This window comes from Scyliorhinus canicula, chromosome 4, assembly GCF_902713615.1.
Source record: "Scyliorhinus canicula chromosome 4, sScyCan1.1, whole genome shotgun sequence".
NCBI classification, from domain to species: Eukaryota; Metazoa; Chordata; class Chondrichthyes; order Carcharhiniformes; family Scyliorhinidae; genus Scyliorhinus; species Scyliorhinus canicula.
In genome coordinates, this window is record NC_052149.1 from 51,399,964 (window position 1) to 51,415,598 (window position 15,635).

The 15,635-nt window shown below is 44.7% G+C and overlaps 2 protein-coding genes across 3 annotated transcripts in view; one reads left to right on the forward strand and one right to left on the reverse strand.

The window, feature by feature from the left end:
- armh1 (armadillo like helical domain containing 1) overlaps positions 1–867 on the reverse strand; it is an 81,103-nt gene extending 80,236 nt beyond the window's left edge. The window contains exon 1 of one of the 2 annotated variants that reach the window (XM_038794227.1): positions 830–867. The gene's annotated coding sequence lies outside the window, so the exon portion shown is untranslated. The remainder of the gene's footprint in view (positions 1–829) is intronic. The other variant, XM_038794228.1, reaches the window with a different exon arrangement.
- Positions 868–1,041: 174 nt separating this feature from the next.
- On the forward strand, positions 1,042–14,458 carry tmem53 (transmembrane protein 53). Its single transcript, XM_038794232.1, has 3 exons — positions 1,042–1,177; positions 7,925–8,016; positions 12,959–14,458. Exons 1-3 carry the CDS (start codon positions 1,123–1,125, stop codon positions 13,649–13,651), a joined length of 840 nt encoding a protein of 279 aa, XP_038650160.1. The 5' UTR covers positions 1,042–1,122; the 3' UTR covers positions 13,652–14,458.
- Positions 14,459–15,635: the final 1,177 nt, after the last annotated feature.

Genomic DNA, 15,635 nt, shown 5'->3' on the forward strand with positions numbered 1-15,635 from the left:
ACATGGTTTCCCTCAGGGACATGGCACCAGCTGGGTCCCCACCCCCCCGCCGCCACCCTTCCTCCCCCCAGCGCACCTCATCACAGCCCCCGCACCAGGACGGTCCGTCCTCCCCTTGATCACACCCGGGGATGAAGATGAAGTCGACACTCCCCCGTAGTCACCGGCGACCGAACCGACGCCTGCATCGCCACCGGGACTGCGGCGCTCACAACGGAGGATCAAGACACCCGATCGTCTTAATTTGTGAACTTTCCCTAAAACTTTTAACCAATGCATGTAAATAGTCTTCCACAACCCCCGCTGGACTCTTTTGTAACAGTGGGTGAATGCGGTAGTCACCACTGTTGTATATATATCATATATGAGGTGTAATATGGTAAGGCTCCTGTACTACAGGTCCGGGGGTAGATCCCTGCCTGCTGGCTCTGCCCAATAGGCAGAGTATAAATGTGTGGACTCTCCGAGCTGCAGCCATTTTGGCAGCAGCTGCAGGAGACTACACATCTCTGCATAATAAAGCCTCGATTACACTCTACTCTCGTCTGGTCGTAATTGATAGTGCATCAATAAACACTTGAAATGTGCCCAACATATACCGAGGTGCAATGCAAGGGAGCAAGAGCTGGCAGGCAGGATACAGCTGGATAGCCCTTTACCTGCTGTCAGGGGCACGATGGCCCAAAAACCATCCTGCTCGCCCACAAATATTTCTCTGTTTCCCCACGATTGGTCGATTTAGAATTTATTTTGATCAACAGAAAATCCATTCCACCCAACAAGTTGTCGACGGCGAAGAGCCAACACAATCGCGCACACGCTAACCTACCGTGAAACGGGAAACCGAGCTGATGATTGACGTCCTCCCGGGCCAATCGCTGCCTGAGAAGAGAGGACTGCCGCCCTAGTTGGCCAATCGGGGCCGCGGAGAGGGACAAGGAGGCGGGCTTTCCCACAGCTTCCTGTTTGGCGCGGTTGCTGAGGAAACGCCCCCCCCCCCCCCCCCCCCCCCCCTCGGGCACCCTCGCCAGCCGGCAGTGGAGCTCGCTTCCGGATTGGTTGTTTCCGGCAGTTGAGGGTGAGGTCAGAAAGTCGGAGCGGATAAAGAGGGACGGTTGAAGGATGGGAGACAAGGAGCTGGAATATACCATCGTGTTTCCGCGAGCCAACGGCTCAGGTGAAGGCCGCTTGTCGTCGTCCCCCCCCCCCCCAAAAACCCGGCACTATCTCTGCCCCCCCCCCCCCCCCCCTTATTCTCTTTGGGCCGGTCGCGGTCCAGTTGCTCTTGACTTCCCGGATGCACGGAATGATCACAAAACTTTTCATTTACATAACTGTATACACTAAGAATGCATTAACTTTAAATAATTCCGCGAGCTAGTCCGCTGCCCGGAGAGCTGGAAACTCAAGTGGCTTCTGCGTGTTTGATCCAGACTTCGATCTTTTGCATGTCATAATATTGGTTCTGTTCTTTTGTTAATTTGATCCCCTTTTTTCATAGAAACGTAGAAAATAGAATCAGAGGGAGGCCATTCGGCCCTTCAAGCCTGCTCGGCCATTCATTATCATGGCTGATCATCGAGTTCAATATCCAGCACCTGCCTTCCCCACCATATCCATTGAGCCCTTTACATTGCGTAATTTTGAAATGATGTAACCTTTTGGCCTCAACTACTTTCTGTAGTAGTGAATTCCACAGATCACCACACTTTGGGTGAAGAAATTTCTCCTCCCCTCAGTCCTAAAAGATTTACCCCTCATCCTTAAACTGATCTCTAGTTCTGGATTCCCCTCCCCTGCCCATCATCGGGAACATTCTTCCTGAATCTACCCTGTCTAATCCTGTTTTATCCCCTCTCACCCTTCTAAAAGCCAATGAATAAAATTCTAACCGATTTAGACTCATTAGTTATCTCAAAAGTATTGATTTTTGCTGAGTATTGTAATTTTTCCCCATCTAATTGTTCCCATGTATGGTTGTCATCCTAATCAAAAATTGAACGGTGGTGGCACAAATTATAATGGTTTGCAAATTAACTTCTGTGCTTCCCTACTCTCCTCTGCATCCAGTTTTAAGCATGGTGGGTGGAATTCTCCCATTTTGAGACGAAGTGCTGTGGTGGAGTTGAGTACATGGACATTTCCCACTGTGACAACTGACAGTACTTAATTAATTATGCACTCCAATGTTTTATGCTGTATTCGGTAGCAGGGTAGGCCTGGATGCCGTGTAGCCTGCCGTCATGTCTGGGTGCCATATTGAAAGTTGGGCAACATCCATGATCCACCATTGAAGAAAGAAGATGGGTAGGGTGGCATGGTGTTGCAGTGGTTAGCAGTGCTGCCTACAGTGCTGAGAACCCGTGTTCGATTACGGCCCCGGGTCACTGTCTGTGGAGTTTGCACATTCTCCCCCTGTCTGCATGGGTCTCACCCGCACAACCCAAAAGGTGTGCAGGTTAGGTGGATTGGCCACACTAAAATTGCCCCTTAATATGGAAAAAAAGAATTGGGAACTCTAAATTTAAAAGAAAGAAGATGGGCTACCTGATAATGAAAATAGATCTCCAGGAGTACTCTGAGAATGGAAGATGGACCTCTGAGAACAAAGATGTGAACATAAATCCTTACTGTGTAGAAGGTCACCTGACCCATCGGTTATAGAGAAATACAGCACAGAACAGGCCCTTCGGCCCACGATGTTGCGCCGAACTTTTGTCCGAGGTTAATCATAGAATTTTGGACAATTTTTCATGGCCAATCCACCCAACCTGCACATCTTTGGACTGCACGGACCCTCCGAAAGAGCACTTTGCCTAAGCCCACTCCTTATCTCTGTAACCTCACCTAACCTTTGGACACTAAGGGGCAATTTAACATAGCCAATACACCTAACCCGCACATCTTGGGACTGTGGGAGGAAACTGGAGAACTCTGGAGGAAACCCATGCAGTCCAGGAAGAATGTGCAAACTATACACAGTCTCCATCTCTAACTCCAGACCACACCCAGTTGCACCACATATCAAGTATTATACCACCTTGGGGACAGCACGGTGGTGCACTGGTTAGTGCTGCTGCCTCACGGCGCAGAGGTCCCAGGTTCGATCCTGGCTCTGGGTCACTGTCTGTATGGAGTTTGCACATTCTCCCTGTATTTGCGTGGGTTTTGCCCCCACAACCCAAAGATGTGCAGGGTAGGTGGATTGGCCACACTAAATTACCCCATAATTGGAAAAAATGAATTGGGTACAATTTATTTTTAAATAGTACTATCTTGGTCTCCTGTGCCGAAATTACTGATTACTGTGGGATCTATCCTGGAAAGCAAAGAGAAGTCCAGCTTAATTTTTATGACTATCTGTCATTTTAAACCCCTTACCCATGTTCCATGTTTCCCCGTTGGCATCACAGCGAATCTGGTGTTGGGTGGGGGGTTGGGTCTTCATCTGCTGACAGGATGCAAATTAGGTTCAAGCTGGCCTCTGGCAGATTTTCTTAGCTGCCAGTGTGGGCACCAGTGGAAGACCCTGCTGGTAAATTAATGCTGGCATAAAACCACAATTTCTGGGTGTCCTGCCATATTCTCTCTCTCTGTCTCTCTTTCTGTCTCTCAAGGCAGAGGGAGCTTTGGAGAATTCCACCCTGTATTGTATTTGGTAAGTTATTTCTGTTCTAATAAGTAATATATTAAATATGGTGAGACGGTTTACACAGTGCACCCAAATAGGCAAAGCTACATAAATAGTATTACAGTTGGTCAATTGTTGGTGAATTATAATTCAAGGCGGTGCCCAAATTAAATCATGGAATTAGCTATAGTACAAATGTGAGTCTATCTAGTTGCGCAGCTAGTTTCATCTTGCATTACCACATCTGATTGCACCACATCAAGTACTATACGACTTTGATCTCCTGTGCCAAAGTCACTGATTTACTGTGGGGTCCATCCTGGAAAGCAGAGAGAAGTCCAGCTTCATTTTTCACGAATATCCTTCCATCCTAAATCCCTTGCCTATGTTTCCTCACCTCCAAGTATCAGGAATTCATTGTTCCTTTTCTTAATGAGTATTATCACTGTCCTCACCAATCTCTCTTTGATTGTAAGAAACAAATAACTTGCAATTCCTTAGCGTCTTATTGTGTCATCAAGAGAACTTCAGATCCCATTAATTACTTTAAAGTAATTGTTTTTCTAGCTTTTCTTTTGAATGATGAACTTTTTTTAACTTTGACATGAAGAGACAGAAGTGGTCATTTAAAAAAAAAGACAATTCGATGCAGACACCATGGCTGATCAGTTTAATCTCCCATCTTAAAAACAGTGCCACAGACAATGCAGCCCTTCTTCAGTACTGTATTAAGTGTTATGAGACACATCAGTTCCATATTTCCAGTATGCCTTGATCCACTGCAATTTTCATATCGCCACAACTGGCCCACAGAAGATGCTATCTCCCTGGCCCTGCACTCATCCTTGGAGCATCTCAACAACAAGGACTCCGATGTCAGATTCCTATTCATTGACTACAGCTCCGCCTTCAGCACCATAATCCCAGTCAAACCCCTATCCAAACTCCAAAACCTAGGACTTGGCTCCTCCCTTTGCACCTGGATCCTCGGCTTCCTGACTCATAGACCACAATCAATAAGGATAAACAATAAGTCCTCAAACAGGAGCCCCGCAAGGCTGCATACTTAGCCCCCTACTATACTTATACACACATGACTGTGGCAAAATTCAGCTCCAACGCCATCTACAAGTTTGCTGATGACACAATCGTAGTGGATCGGATCTCGAACAATGATGAGTCAGAGTACAGGAAGAAGATAGAGAACTTAGTGGCATGGTGCAATGACAACAATCTCTCCCTTGGTGACAGCAATACTAAGGAGCTGCTCATCGACTTGAGGAAGCAAAAGTGCCATACATGTCCCTGTCTGCATCAATGGTGCCGTAGTGGAGATGGTTGACAGCTTCAAGTTCCTAGGTGTAAACATCGCCAACAATCTGTCCTGGTCCACCCATGTCGACGCTACGATCAAGAAAGCATAACAGTGTATATACTTCAGGAAATTAAAGAAATTCGGCATGTCCACATTGATTCTTACCAATTTTTACAGATGCACCATAGAAAGCATCCTATCTGGCTGCATCACAGCCTGGTATGGCAACTGCTCAGCCAAGGCCATAAGAAAGTACAGAGATTCGTGAGCACAGCCCAGTTCATCATGCAAACTCACTTCTTCTGTCTACACCTCCGCTGTCTCGAGAAATGGGCAGAATAATCAAAAGACCCGTCCCACCCAGGTTATTCTCGCTGACAACTTCTTCCATCAGGCAGAATATGCAAGGGTCTGAACACGCACCAACTAATTAAAAAATAGCTTCTTCCCCGCTGTTACCAGATTACCGAATGACCTTATGGACTGAACTGATCTCTCTACACATCTTCTCTCCTGTTGTAGCTCTACATTTAGTATTCTTCACCCAATGTCTTTGTCCATGTATTTACATTGTGTATTTATTGTATGTGCTATGTTTTTCATGTATGGGAATGATCTACCTGGAAAGTACGCAGAACAATACTTTTCACTGTACCTCGATATGCGTGACAATAAATCCAAATCTCTTTTGTCATTTCATGTGTCCTATCACATAGCTTATCATTTGTTCTTTCCTCTCCTCCCTCTTTTCTCCTGCCTGATCCGTACTTAAACCTTTTGACATCTCTGACTTTGTTTCCAGTTCTGTTGAACGGTCATCAAGTCACCTGAAACCTTAGCCCAGAATTCACAGTCAGCAGTGAAGCAATGGTGCTCGGCGTTGACCTTGAAAAAAACTACCCACAACAGTCTGTTCATTTCCATGCCTTTGATTTTGACATTAATGTAAATCTGGTGCCAATTCACAAGAGATTTCTGGCACCCAGGAATGGTGATGTTAAAAGCATGATAAGTAGCCAATCACTTGTAAGTATTCTTACTGGCAGTAAACCAGAAAGTAAAATGCACTGATTACCCCTCATTTTGAATTCAATTTTACAGAAAGTGGAATCAATAATTGGTTAATACATTTGGGATTATGGTAGAAGCTGATATCTTAAACTTTAAAAAGGTGGAATCTTTTAACATATTGGAGAAATTTAGCATTCCATAGATATAAAATTAGTTTTTCGGGGCCAGATAAGTCTTTGAGCTATAATTATGAACTTAGTATGCCATTGAAAATCCAGTTATGTCTCATTCCCCAATAAACTTTTCAATGTTTTTTGCAGTCAGACTAATGGTGTAAAAGGAAAAGTTCCGCCATTTGGCGATTTCTAATTCATTACAATCTGTGGAGACTTCAGGATTGCACCCTCGGGAGAAGGGGTGGAATCACTCTCAGCAACTTGTTGACTTCTATGTTTAAGTGTGTATGTGCAGAGATGTGTCTGCCACTTCCAGAGGAGTAATGATGGTGCATGTGGACCAAAGTAAAGTCCTGGCCATTAACTCTGTTTCCTGACCTGCTGAATATTTCGAGAATTTTCTGTTTTTATTCCCAGCGTCAGCAAAATATTTATTTTCTGTACCTAATTACTTGGGGATCAATGCCTCCTACCAATAGTGAGCAGCATGTTTAATATTTGGTTTGATTCTACTTAATTTGACCCATTTGATTTAATCTTGTTTTTTGTAAAGTCGTTTTGGGTGGGCCATGCATGCTCTGGAATTTATGGAGGCATTAAATGGAATTTTCCACACACCTCCGCGGCCTGTTTTGCAGCGGTCGAGGCGATCCACCATTGGCCGGTGGCGGGATCTCCCGGTCACGTCATTGTCAATGGCTTTTACCATTGCTCGCACCCTCCCCTCCACTGTCGATGGGACCGGAAGATCCCGTTGATGGGAAGGGCCATAAAAGTTTGGTCATTGTCTCTACGTATCACAGTACAAGTAGGCCTGCTTGTTCCTTCAGCTCCATTAGCTATCCAAAATAGGACCATTGTTGAACAGAGGACTTGGCTGAGGTACGGCCTCTTCAAGCTCAAACAGCTTTTGAACGCGCTGTCTTGGCTCATAATTCAGTTCTTATACAAACTGTCATTTGCTAAATGAAGCAAATTATTTATTTTTGCTGCAAATTCAGTTAAAACTATGCAAAGTAATATTTCAGAGTCTTGCATTCATAAGAATTGACTTTCATTCCAAAGTCTGTATAAGTGAAGTGAAATCTAAATACTAGAAATTAAAGAAAAATATTGCAACTAATTACCCTTTTATAGGAACAGGAGTAGGCCATTCGGCCCTCGAGCCTGTCCTGCCATTAAATGAGATCATGGCCGATCTGTGACCTAACTCCATATACCTGCCTTTGGCCCAAATCCCTTAATATCTTTCCTTAGCAAAAATCTGTCTCGGATTTATAATGAACAACTGTTCTAGCTTCAACTGTTGTTTGTGGGAGAGAGTTCCCAACCTCTACCATCCTTTGAGTGAAAAAGGTCTTCCTAATATCTCTCCTAACATCTCTTGCCTCGCCCTAATTTTTAGACTATGCCCCCTAGTTTTAGAATCTTCAACCAGTGGAAAAAGTTTATCTTTATCTACCCTGTCTTGCCCTATTAATACCTTGATCAGATCACCCCTTAACCGTTTAAATTTAGTGAAAACAGGTCTAATTTGAATAATCACTCCTCCTCGTAACTTAACCCTAATAGTCCACATATCATTTTAGTAAACATACGTTGCACTCCCTCCAAGGCCAAAATATCCTTCCTAAGGTGATACTTAATTGTTTTAATAGTTCAAATTGTTTGTGAAGGACTAATTTTGGACAAAGCCAGACTTGTCACAGGAATCCAAATAGAAATTGTACCTATATCACAGTGTTAGATTTAATATTCAATTGTGTACACATAACGTTTTGTGTATTTTAGGTTTTAAAGAAGACCCTGTGATAATTCTGTTTGGTTGGGCTGGCTGCCAAGACAAACATTTAGCAAAATACAGCTCCATCTACAAAGATCAGGTTGGTGTTGAGGAAAATGTTTCTTTTCACTTATCTATTTTAGAATGTACTCATCAACAAATTGTTCCACGTTTAATTGAGATATCATGATCCTGTTAACACATTTCAAGTTGTCTGTAAATTTTCAACAAGATCTGGTCTTATTTCAGATTTCCAGCATCTGCAGAATTTTGTCTTTTGTTGATCTATTGGCATGTGTTAAATGTGCAAATCATGCAGTGAAAGTGTTGGTTGAAGTTACCCAATAGGCCTGCCCCTCACAGATCTTTCTGTGTAACTTGTTTTCTGCAGCTGATCCACGATTACTTGACACAACTAAGGGCAAGTAAGAACAAAGAAAGTACTTATGATTATGAAATGATACAGCACAGAAGAAAGACATTCAACCCATTTTGCCTGCTCCAACTTTCTGAAAGAGCCATCAAATTAGTTCCACTCCACCACTCTTTCCCTATAGTCCTGCAACTTTCCTCTTCAAGTAGTTATCCAAAAAGTAGTTTCAAAAGTTATTATTGAATCTATTTCCACAACTGTTTCAGATGAAAACATTTTCTCTTGTCACCTTCCTGGCAGTTTAATTTGTGTTGCTTGCATTAAACAGGGCCAACTGGTTCAATCACCACATTGCAACTGGACTACTTAATATAGGATTAAAATATTGCCACCTTCAACATTATTCCTTCCCTGGAGTTTTAGTGGCATTCCTTTAAGGGAGATCCACAAGGATGGTAACAGTGTGAAAAGTTACCCTATCTACCTTATCTGATCACTTGAAAACTTGATCAAATAACCCCATAATCGTCTAAATTCCAGGAAAACTACCCTAGTTTGTGTAATCTCCTCATAATTTAGTCCTTGGAGTCCAAATGTCATTCCGTAAATCTATGTTGCACTCCCTGCAGTTAAGTATATTTTCCTAAAGAGTAGAGCCCAGACTGCTCACAATACTCCAGATGGGGTCCAACCAGAGTTTTGCAAAGCTGTTGGCAAATGCAGAGAAAGACAATGGTTGCTCTACTGGCAGAGTACAAGGTGATAGTTGTGGGTCTTGTGAGTGGGATTGGAAGACAATGGGCAAGGTTAACATCCAGCAGATGCACTCGCATGAAGGTCGGCAGGAACAAAATACGGGAAATAAATAAAAGCAAATGCAGGTGCTGGAATTCTGAAATAAAAATGGAAATGCAGGAAAAGCTCAGCAGGTCTGGCAGCATCCTTGGAGAAAGAAACAGAGTTAAGGTTTTGAGTTCAGATGACTCTTCTTCAGAAAGTAAAAGTAATGGTTCTGTAACTAAAATGCATGGACAGAGAGAATTCGGGTCACATTGTGTGGTGATTGTCCCTTTTAAGGGCAACACAGCAGAGTAGGGGTCACAGCCTATGTGACCAATTAGAGTGTGGAATCGCCCCATGATGAGAGAGGGTCCTAGGCAGAGACATTTTGGGAACTAGCTACAGCCATGAGGCTGCTGTACAATTCTTATTAATAAATATCTTTTGTGTTCACTAATGAAGTCTGTGAAAGTGCGCCGAGGTCCCAGGTTCGATCCCGGCTCTGGGTCACTGTCCGTGTGGAGTTTGCATATTCTCCCCGTGTTTGCGTGGGTTTCGCCCCCACTACACAAAGATGTGCAGGGTAGGTGGATTGAACATGCTAAATTGTCCCTTAATTGGAAAAAATGAATTGGGTACTCTAAATTTATTTTTTAAAAAGTGTGTGAAAGTGCATCTTTACACATTAGTAAGGTGAAAGTTGAGAAATACATGCTTTGGTCATGAATAGGAAACTTTTCCCCTTGCTTCATGTGCATTTTACCAAATGGATCACATTGTATTACACTCAGTCCCATAATGTAACAATATTTATTTAAGCTGCTGTCAGACACAGATGCAAACCATCACTGGATCAGCAGTAACTCCACAAAACAAGCCTCAAATATTTAATCAGTTTCCTTCTGTGAATTTACAGTACTGGGAAAGGCTCTGATCTATGGCCTGTGCTGAGTTTTTGATGCTTTTACTGGGGAATAACATTGCTGGTTAGTCAGATAATAAGTAGATAATATCTAAATTTTCAGCGATCCACATACACAAGCGGATCACCCCTGTCTCACTACTTTGCTGCAGGCTGCATTCACATTATTATCATGTATTTTTAAAGAGATCATACTGAACTTCAGCAAATAATCTCTGAAAATCAAGGTTAAATGAAGACATTGATCAAATGAAATCCACAAAATTATTCTCTTAGAATTGTGGTTGATTTGTGTATCTTGATGCATAATCCATTGTTTAAGTATATTATCCACTAAAATCTGGAATATTTTTCTTGCTACATCTGTCTTGCATGATTCTGATTCATGTTCTTTTTTCTGAATATTATTACATTTGCAGTGATGTTGCATCGACTTTGGGGGTGATAACATAATACATTAGGGATCTGCCTTGGATATTCCTTTCGGAATAGTGTTAACGGTTGCTTCCATAAGTGATTCAAACATCCTTGTCTTGTGGATTATGTCTGTTCTGCTCAATATCTAATTATATAATAGTTACCAAGGGACATAACAATATGGACACCGTTGTTATTCAAACTGGATATTTGTTTTAAATTTCCTTGGGGGTTCTCTAGATTGGGTATCATACCTTTGGTGGAATTCGGGCTGAAATTCCAAAGTTATTGCAATGGCCATCCTTTGGTGGGTGCATGTCTTTCATGTGGGCTTCACTGGCATTTCTCCAATTTTAAAAATAAATTTAGAGTACCCATAGAAAGTACACATGTGAATTTTGGGTAACAATATCATGAAGCTTTGCTATGCTACCCTTCGTGGTTGAATAATCTGTTAGCCCTGGTTGTCTCAGCTTGTATGAGAAATAGCTACTTAGATGAAATCTGAAAGGGTTGATGTTATAATAATAATCGCTTATTGTCACAAGTAGGCTTCAATGAAGTTACTGTGAAAAGCCCCTAGTCGCTACATTCCGCCGCCTGTTCAGGGAAGCCGCCGCCTGTTTGGGTATGGGAATTGAACCCACGCTGTTGGCCTTGTTCTGCATTACAAGCCAGCTGTTTAGCCCACTGTGCTAAGCCAGCCCCGGTGTTATCCAACACCTTCAGAACGGAGTGGCTGAATCAGGAGGGTCTGAAATTTTACAATTATTTTTTTTCCAATTAACGGGCAATTTAGCATGGCCAATCACCTAACCTGCACATCTTTGGGTTGTGGAGGTGAGACCCACGCAGACACGGGGAGAATGTGCAAACTCCACACGGACATTGACCCGGGACCAGGATCGAACCACTGCGCCACCATGCTGCCCCTGCAATTCTCCAATCTTTCCGTAAGCAGACAGAGAACCATTTTAGAGAGGTACAGCCTGATGCCGTTTAACTAAACTGTTTTATTTTGCAAACAGCAAGTTAATTTACAGGCTATCAATTAAAGCAACAACTTCTTCCATTTAATCACAGTTCTAGTCTTGAAAAAGTAATAAACCACAGGTCTTATCCCTTTCATTGATTGCCATGCCTTTTTTTAGCATTACTTTTCTTTCGAAACATGTTCTCATGTAGAAACTAACCGTCTGCATCTTAGCCTCCAACTCCAGACCAGCATTCTGCAGTCTGTAGTACAGAGAGTCTGTCTCTCTTGTCTGCTCTCCCAGTAAGTTGCAAGACCATGCCTTCAGGTCCTTTCTCCCTCGAGAATTTACCAATTGAATATTCTCAGAAGATACCTAATTCTTGGTGATAATGAACAGAATTGTTTCCACAATAATAAATATAACTTGATAGACCATCTAGAATGAGACATTGCGATAGGATTCTCTGTCAGCCGACCCCAAAATTGGGGAAAACGATTGGGCGGAGAAGCGGTTCCAACGACGAAATGGCGTCAGTTGCCGATTTGATGCCAAATCACAATGCTCCAGCACCTCGACAGCGGCGTCAATGCGTTCCGGAATGCACATACAGTAGACACCTTTGCATATCATGAGTGGACCTGACCAGTATTCTCTGGGGCATGCGCGATTCTCCATCTCCGATGGGTCGAGTTCACGACGGTGTGGTTCACTTGTGCTTTTAAAAATCGTGAAACCAACGTGGCAGTTGCTGAGGGAGAGAGAGGGGGTACAAAAAGTATCCAACAGTGCCATAGTGTGCTGACAGTTGTGCCGCTGGCTGGGGGGCTTCTGCCGGAGGGAGGAGTGGGGGTGGCCAGGAGGTGGGCTGTGGGATCGGTATGGGCGGACATGGAACGCCAATGCCGTAGCTGGCAAGGCACCGCCAACAGCCCACTTTGAACCTAGTGCCACAGGTCGTATAGGTGTACCCCCAGGGCACGCCTCCTGAGAGCCCTCTGGCCCCAGCCAACCCATCAGCTGTATTGGTGCGCTCCTCACAACCAGTGACATCTTTTTGGCTTGGATAAGTGTGTGTGGGAGTGTAATGTGTATGGGCAGCTGCAGCTTGTCAGCCTCCCGAGTGTCGATCACATACCTAGCGAATCCCGCTCCGTTTTTCATTGGAATTAATTGTGTTCCATGCGGCAATGGTGCCTGCCCCTCAACAGTAGCTGAATCGGACCAGATGCGGTGTTGTTTTTTCTGTCATGAAAGTCCACAGATTCTGGACTGGCAACAACACTTTGTCTCAGAAACATAGAATCCCGCTCTGTATTTCTCAGTTGCGGACCACAATAAGGAAAGTTGGCTGCTTAACAAATTAAACTGTCCTGACCCCTTACTCGGTGGTTACAACCTCTAGATTTTTTAAACTGTGCAAAATTTATTTCCATTCTGTCACTGGGATATTGAAAATCTTCAAAAGTCATCGTAAAATCACCACTCACTTCCTTGCTTAAAGTTGTTTATCTTGAGCTAATGATGAATGTCTTTTATATATTGTGTTAAAATCTATTTACTTTTCTTGTTTCAGGGTTGTATAGCTCTCAGATACATTTCTCCGTGGCGTCAGATATTTTTCCCTGGAACCTTCGACAGAAATCTCCATTACACTGCAAGAAAACTCTTGGATCTCCTGTTTGATATTGGCATAGAAGAGCATCCAATCTTATTCCACGTTTTCAGTAATGGTGGATGTATGCTATACCGCCACATTGTTGAACTCCTGTGCAACAAAACTGAAACTTATTTCAACAAGTTAAATGTAGTAGGAACCATTTTTGATAGTGCACCTGGAAACAGGAACCTCCAGGGTGGTATCCGTGCATTGTATACTGTCTTGGGTTCTTCAACCAATGTTTTTGTGAAGTGCATTGCTATTCCTGCTTTTATCTTGTTTGTATTTCTTAAGGTTGTGCTTTATCCAGTAACACAATTTATCTCCTTGTCATGCTATGATGCTTTGAAGGTGGACCCATCGAGGTGGCCTCAACTTTTCTTTTACTCAAAATCAGATAAAATAATTCCTTACAAGGATATAGAGACAATGATCAAAGTTAGAAAACTGTTAGACATTCAAGTACAATCTGTGGATTTTAACACATCGCAGCATGTAAGCCATTTTAGAGAATTTCCTGATGAGTATTCCGCCAAGTGCATCGGTTTCCTCAAAGATTGTGTTCAGCCAACAACTTTGTCTAGATTATTAGACAAAAAGAATACTTAATGCAATAGCTAATTCAAAGACCAATATAATAGTCAAGGCAGAACAATTGGCCTCAATGTCCCTTGGCTAGTCTGGGGGTGGGGAGGAAATCGACCAGTATTCCTACTTCTAGCTGTAATTTAGTGACTCCTGCTAGAAAGTACACATGTGAATTTTGGGTAACAATATCATGAAGCTTTGCTATGCTACCTTTCGTGGTTGAATAATCTATTAGCACTGGTTGTTTGAGAAATAGCTACTTCGATGAAATCTGAAAGGGTTGGTATTACAATAATAATAATCACTTATTGTCACAAGTAGGCTTCAATGAAGTTACTGTGAAAAGCCCCTAGTTGCTACATTCTGCCGCCTGTTTGGGTATGGGAATTGAACCCACGCTGTTGGCCTCGTTCTGCATTACAAGTCAACTGTTTAGCCCACTGTGCTAAACCAGCCCCGGTGTTATCCAACACATTCAGAACGGGGTGGCAGAATTAGAAGGGTCTGAAGCATTACAATATTCCAAGTCACCCAGACGGGATATATCCATAATCATTGCAAAGATTTTTGCACTTCAATTTGGAGATTTTGCACAAATGTTTTGGAAAAATACCACAAGTTGTATAATGTCGGATCCAATGGCCATAGTATGTTTGATGTGGTTTATGTTCTGATAATGTACAATCTATCACTTAACTTCTTTTATTTTGAGGGACCTGTTTATTGATGGGAGGTTTGCGAGCCTGGGGGAGTTGGAGGAGAAATTTGGGCTCCCCCGGGGAACATGTTCAGGTATCTGCAGGTAAAGGCATTTGCTAGGCGGCAGGTGGAGGGATTCCCTTCGCTTCCCGCGAGGGGGGTGAGCGACAGGGTGCTTTCGGGGGTCTGGGTCGGAGAGGGGAAGATATCTGATATCTACAAGGTTATGCAGGAGGCGGAGGAGGCGTCAGTAGAGGAGCTGAAAGCTAAGTGGGAGGGGGAACTGGGGGAACAGATCGAAGACGGGACATGAGCTGATGCTCTGGAGAGGGTTAATTCTTCCTCCTCGTGTGCGCGGCTTAGCCTCATCCAATTCAAGGTGCTGCACCGGGCCCACATGACTGGGACGAGGATGAGTAGGTTCTTTGGGGGTGAAGACAGGTGTGTCAGGTGCTCGGGGAGTCCAGCGAACCATGCCCATATGTTCTGGGCATGCCCGGCACTGGAGGAGTTCTGGAAGGGGGTGGCGAGGACGGTGTCGAGGGTGGTGGGATCCAGGGTCAAGCCAGGATGAGGACTCGCGATTTTTGGGGTTGGGATGGAGCCGGGAGTGCAGGAGGCGAAAGAGGCCGATGTGCTGGCCTTTGCGTCCCTAGTAGCCCGGCAAAGGATCTTGCTACAGTGGAAGGATGCAAGACCCCCAAGCGTGGAGACCTGGATCAATGACATGGCGGGTTTCATTAAAGCTAGAGAAGGTCAAATTCGCCCTAAGAGGGTCGGTACAAGGGTTCTTTAGGCGGTGGCAACCTTTTCTCGACTTTCTGGCTCAACGATAGGGTACTGGGACAGTAGCAGCAGCAACCCGGGGGGGAGGGGGGGAGACGGGGGGGGGGAGACGGGGAGGGGGACACGGGGGGGGGGGGGGGGGGAGACGGGGAGGGGGACACGGGGGGGGGGAGGACGGGGAGGGGACACGGGGGGGGGGGGGGAGACGGGGAGGGGGACACGGGGAGGGGGGGAGACGGGGAGGGGGACACGGGGGGGGGGAGACGGGGGCGGGGGGGGGAGACGGGGGGGGAGGGGGGGGGGGGGAAGGAGGGGGGGGGGGGAAGAAGGGGGGAGGGGGGAAGAAGGGGGTAGAGGGGGGGGAAGAAGGGGGTAGAGGGGGGGAAGAAGGTGGTAGAGGGGGGAAGAAGGGGGAGGGGGGGGAAGAAGGGGGAGGGGGGGGAAGAAGGGGGAAGAAGGGGGTCGAGGGGGGGAAAGAAGGGGGTAGAGGGGGGTAAGGGGGGGGGGGGGGGGGGAAGAA

Excerpts from the sequence above, each read along its gene's own strand:
- tmem53 (XM_038794232.1), top strand. The coding sequence starts at position 1,123 with ATGGGAGACAAGGAGCTGGAATATACCATCGTGTTTCCGCGAGCCAAC. Across the intron at positions 1,178-7,924 it reads TCCGCGAGCCAACGGCTCAG|GTTTTAAAGAAGACCCTGTG; the intron begins GTGAAGGCCGCT and ends TGTGTATTTTAG. Across the intron at positions 8,017-12,958 it reads GCTCCATCTACAAAGATCAG|GGTTGTATAGCTCTCAGATA; the intron begins GTTGGTGTTGAG and ends TTCTTGTTTCAG.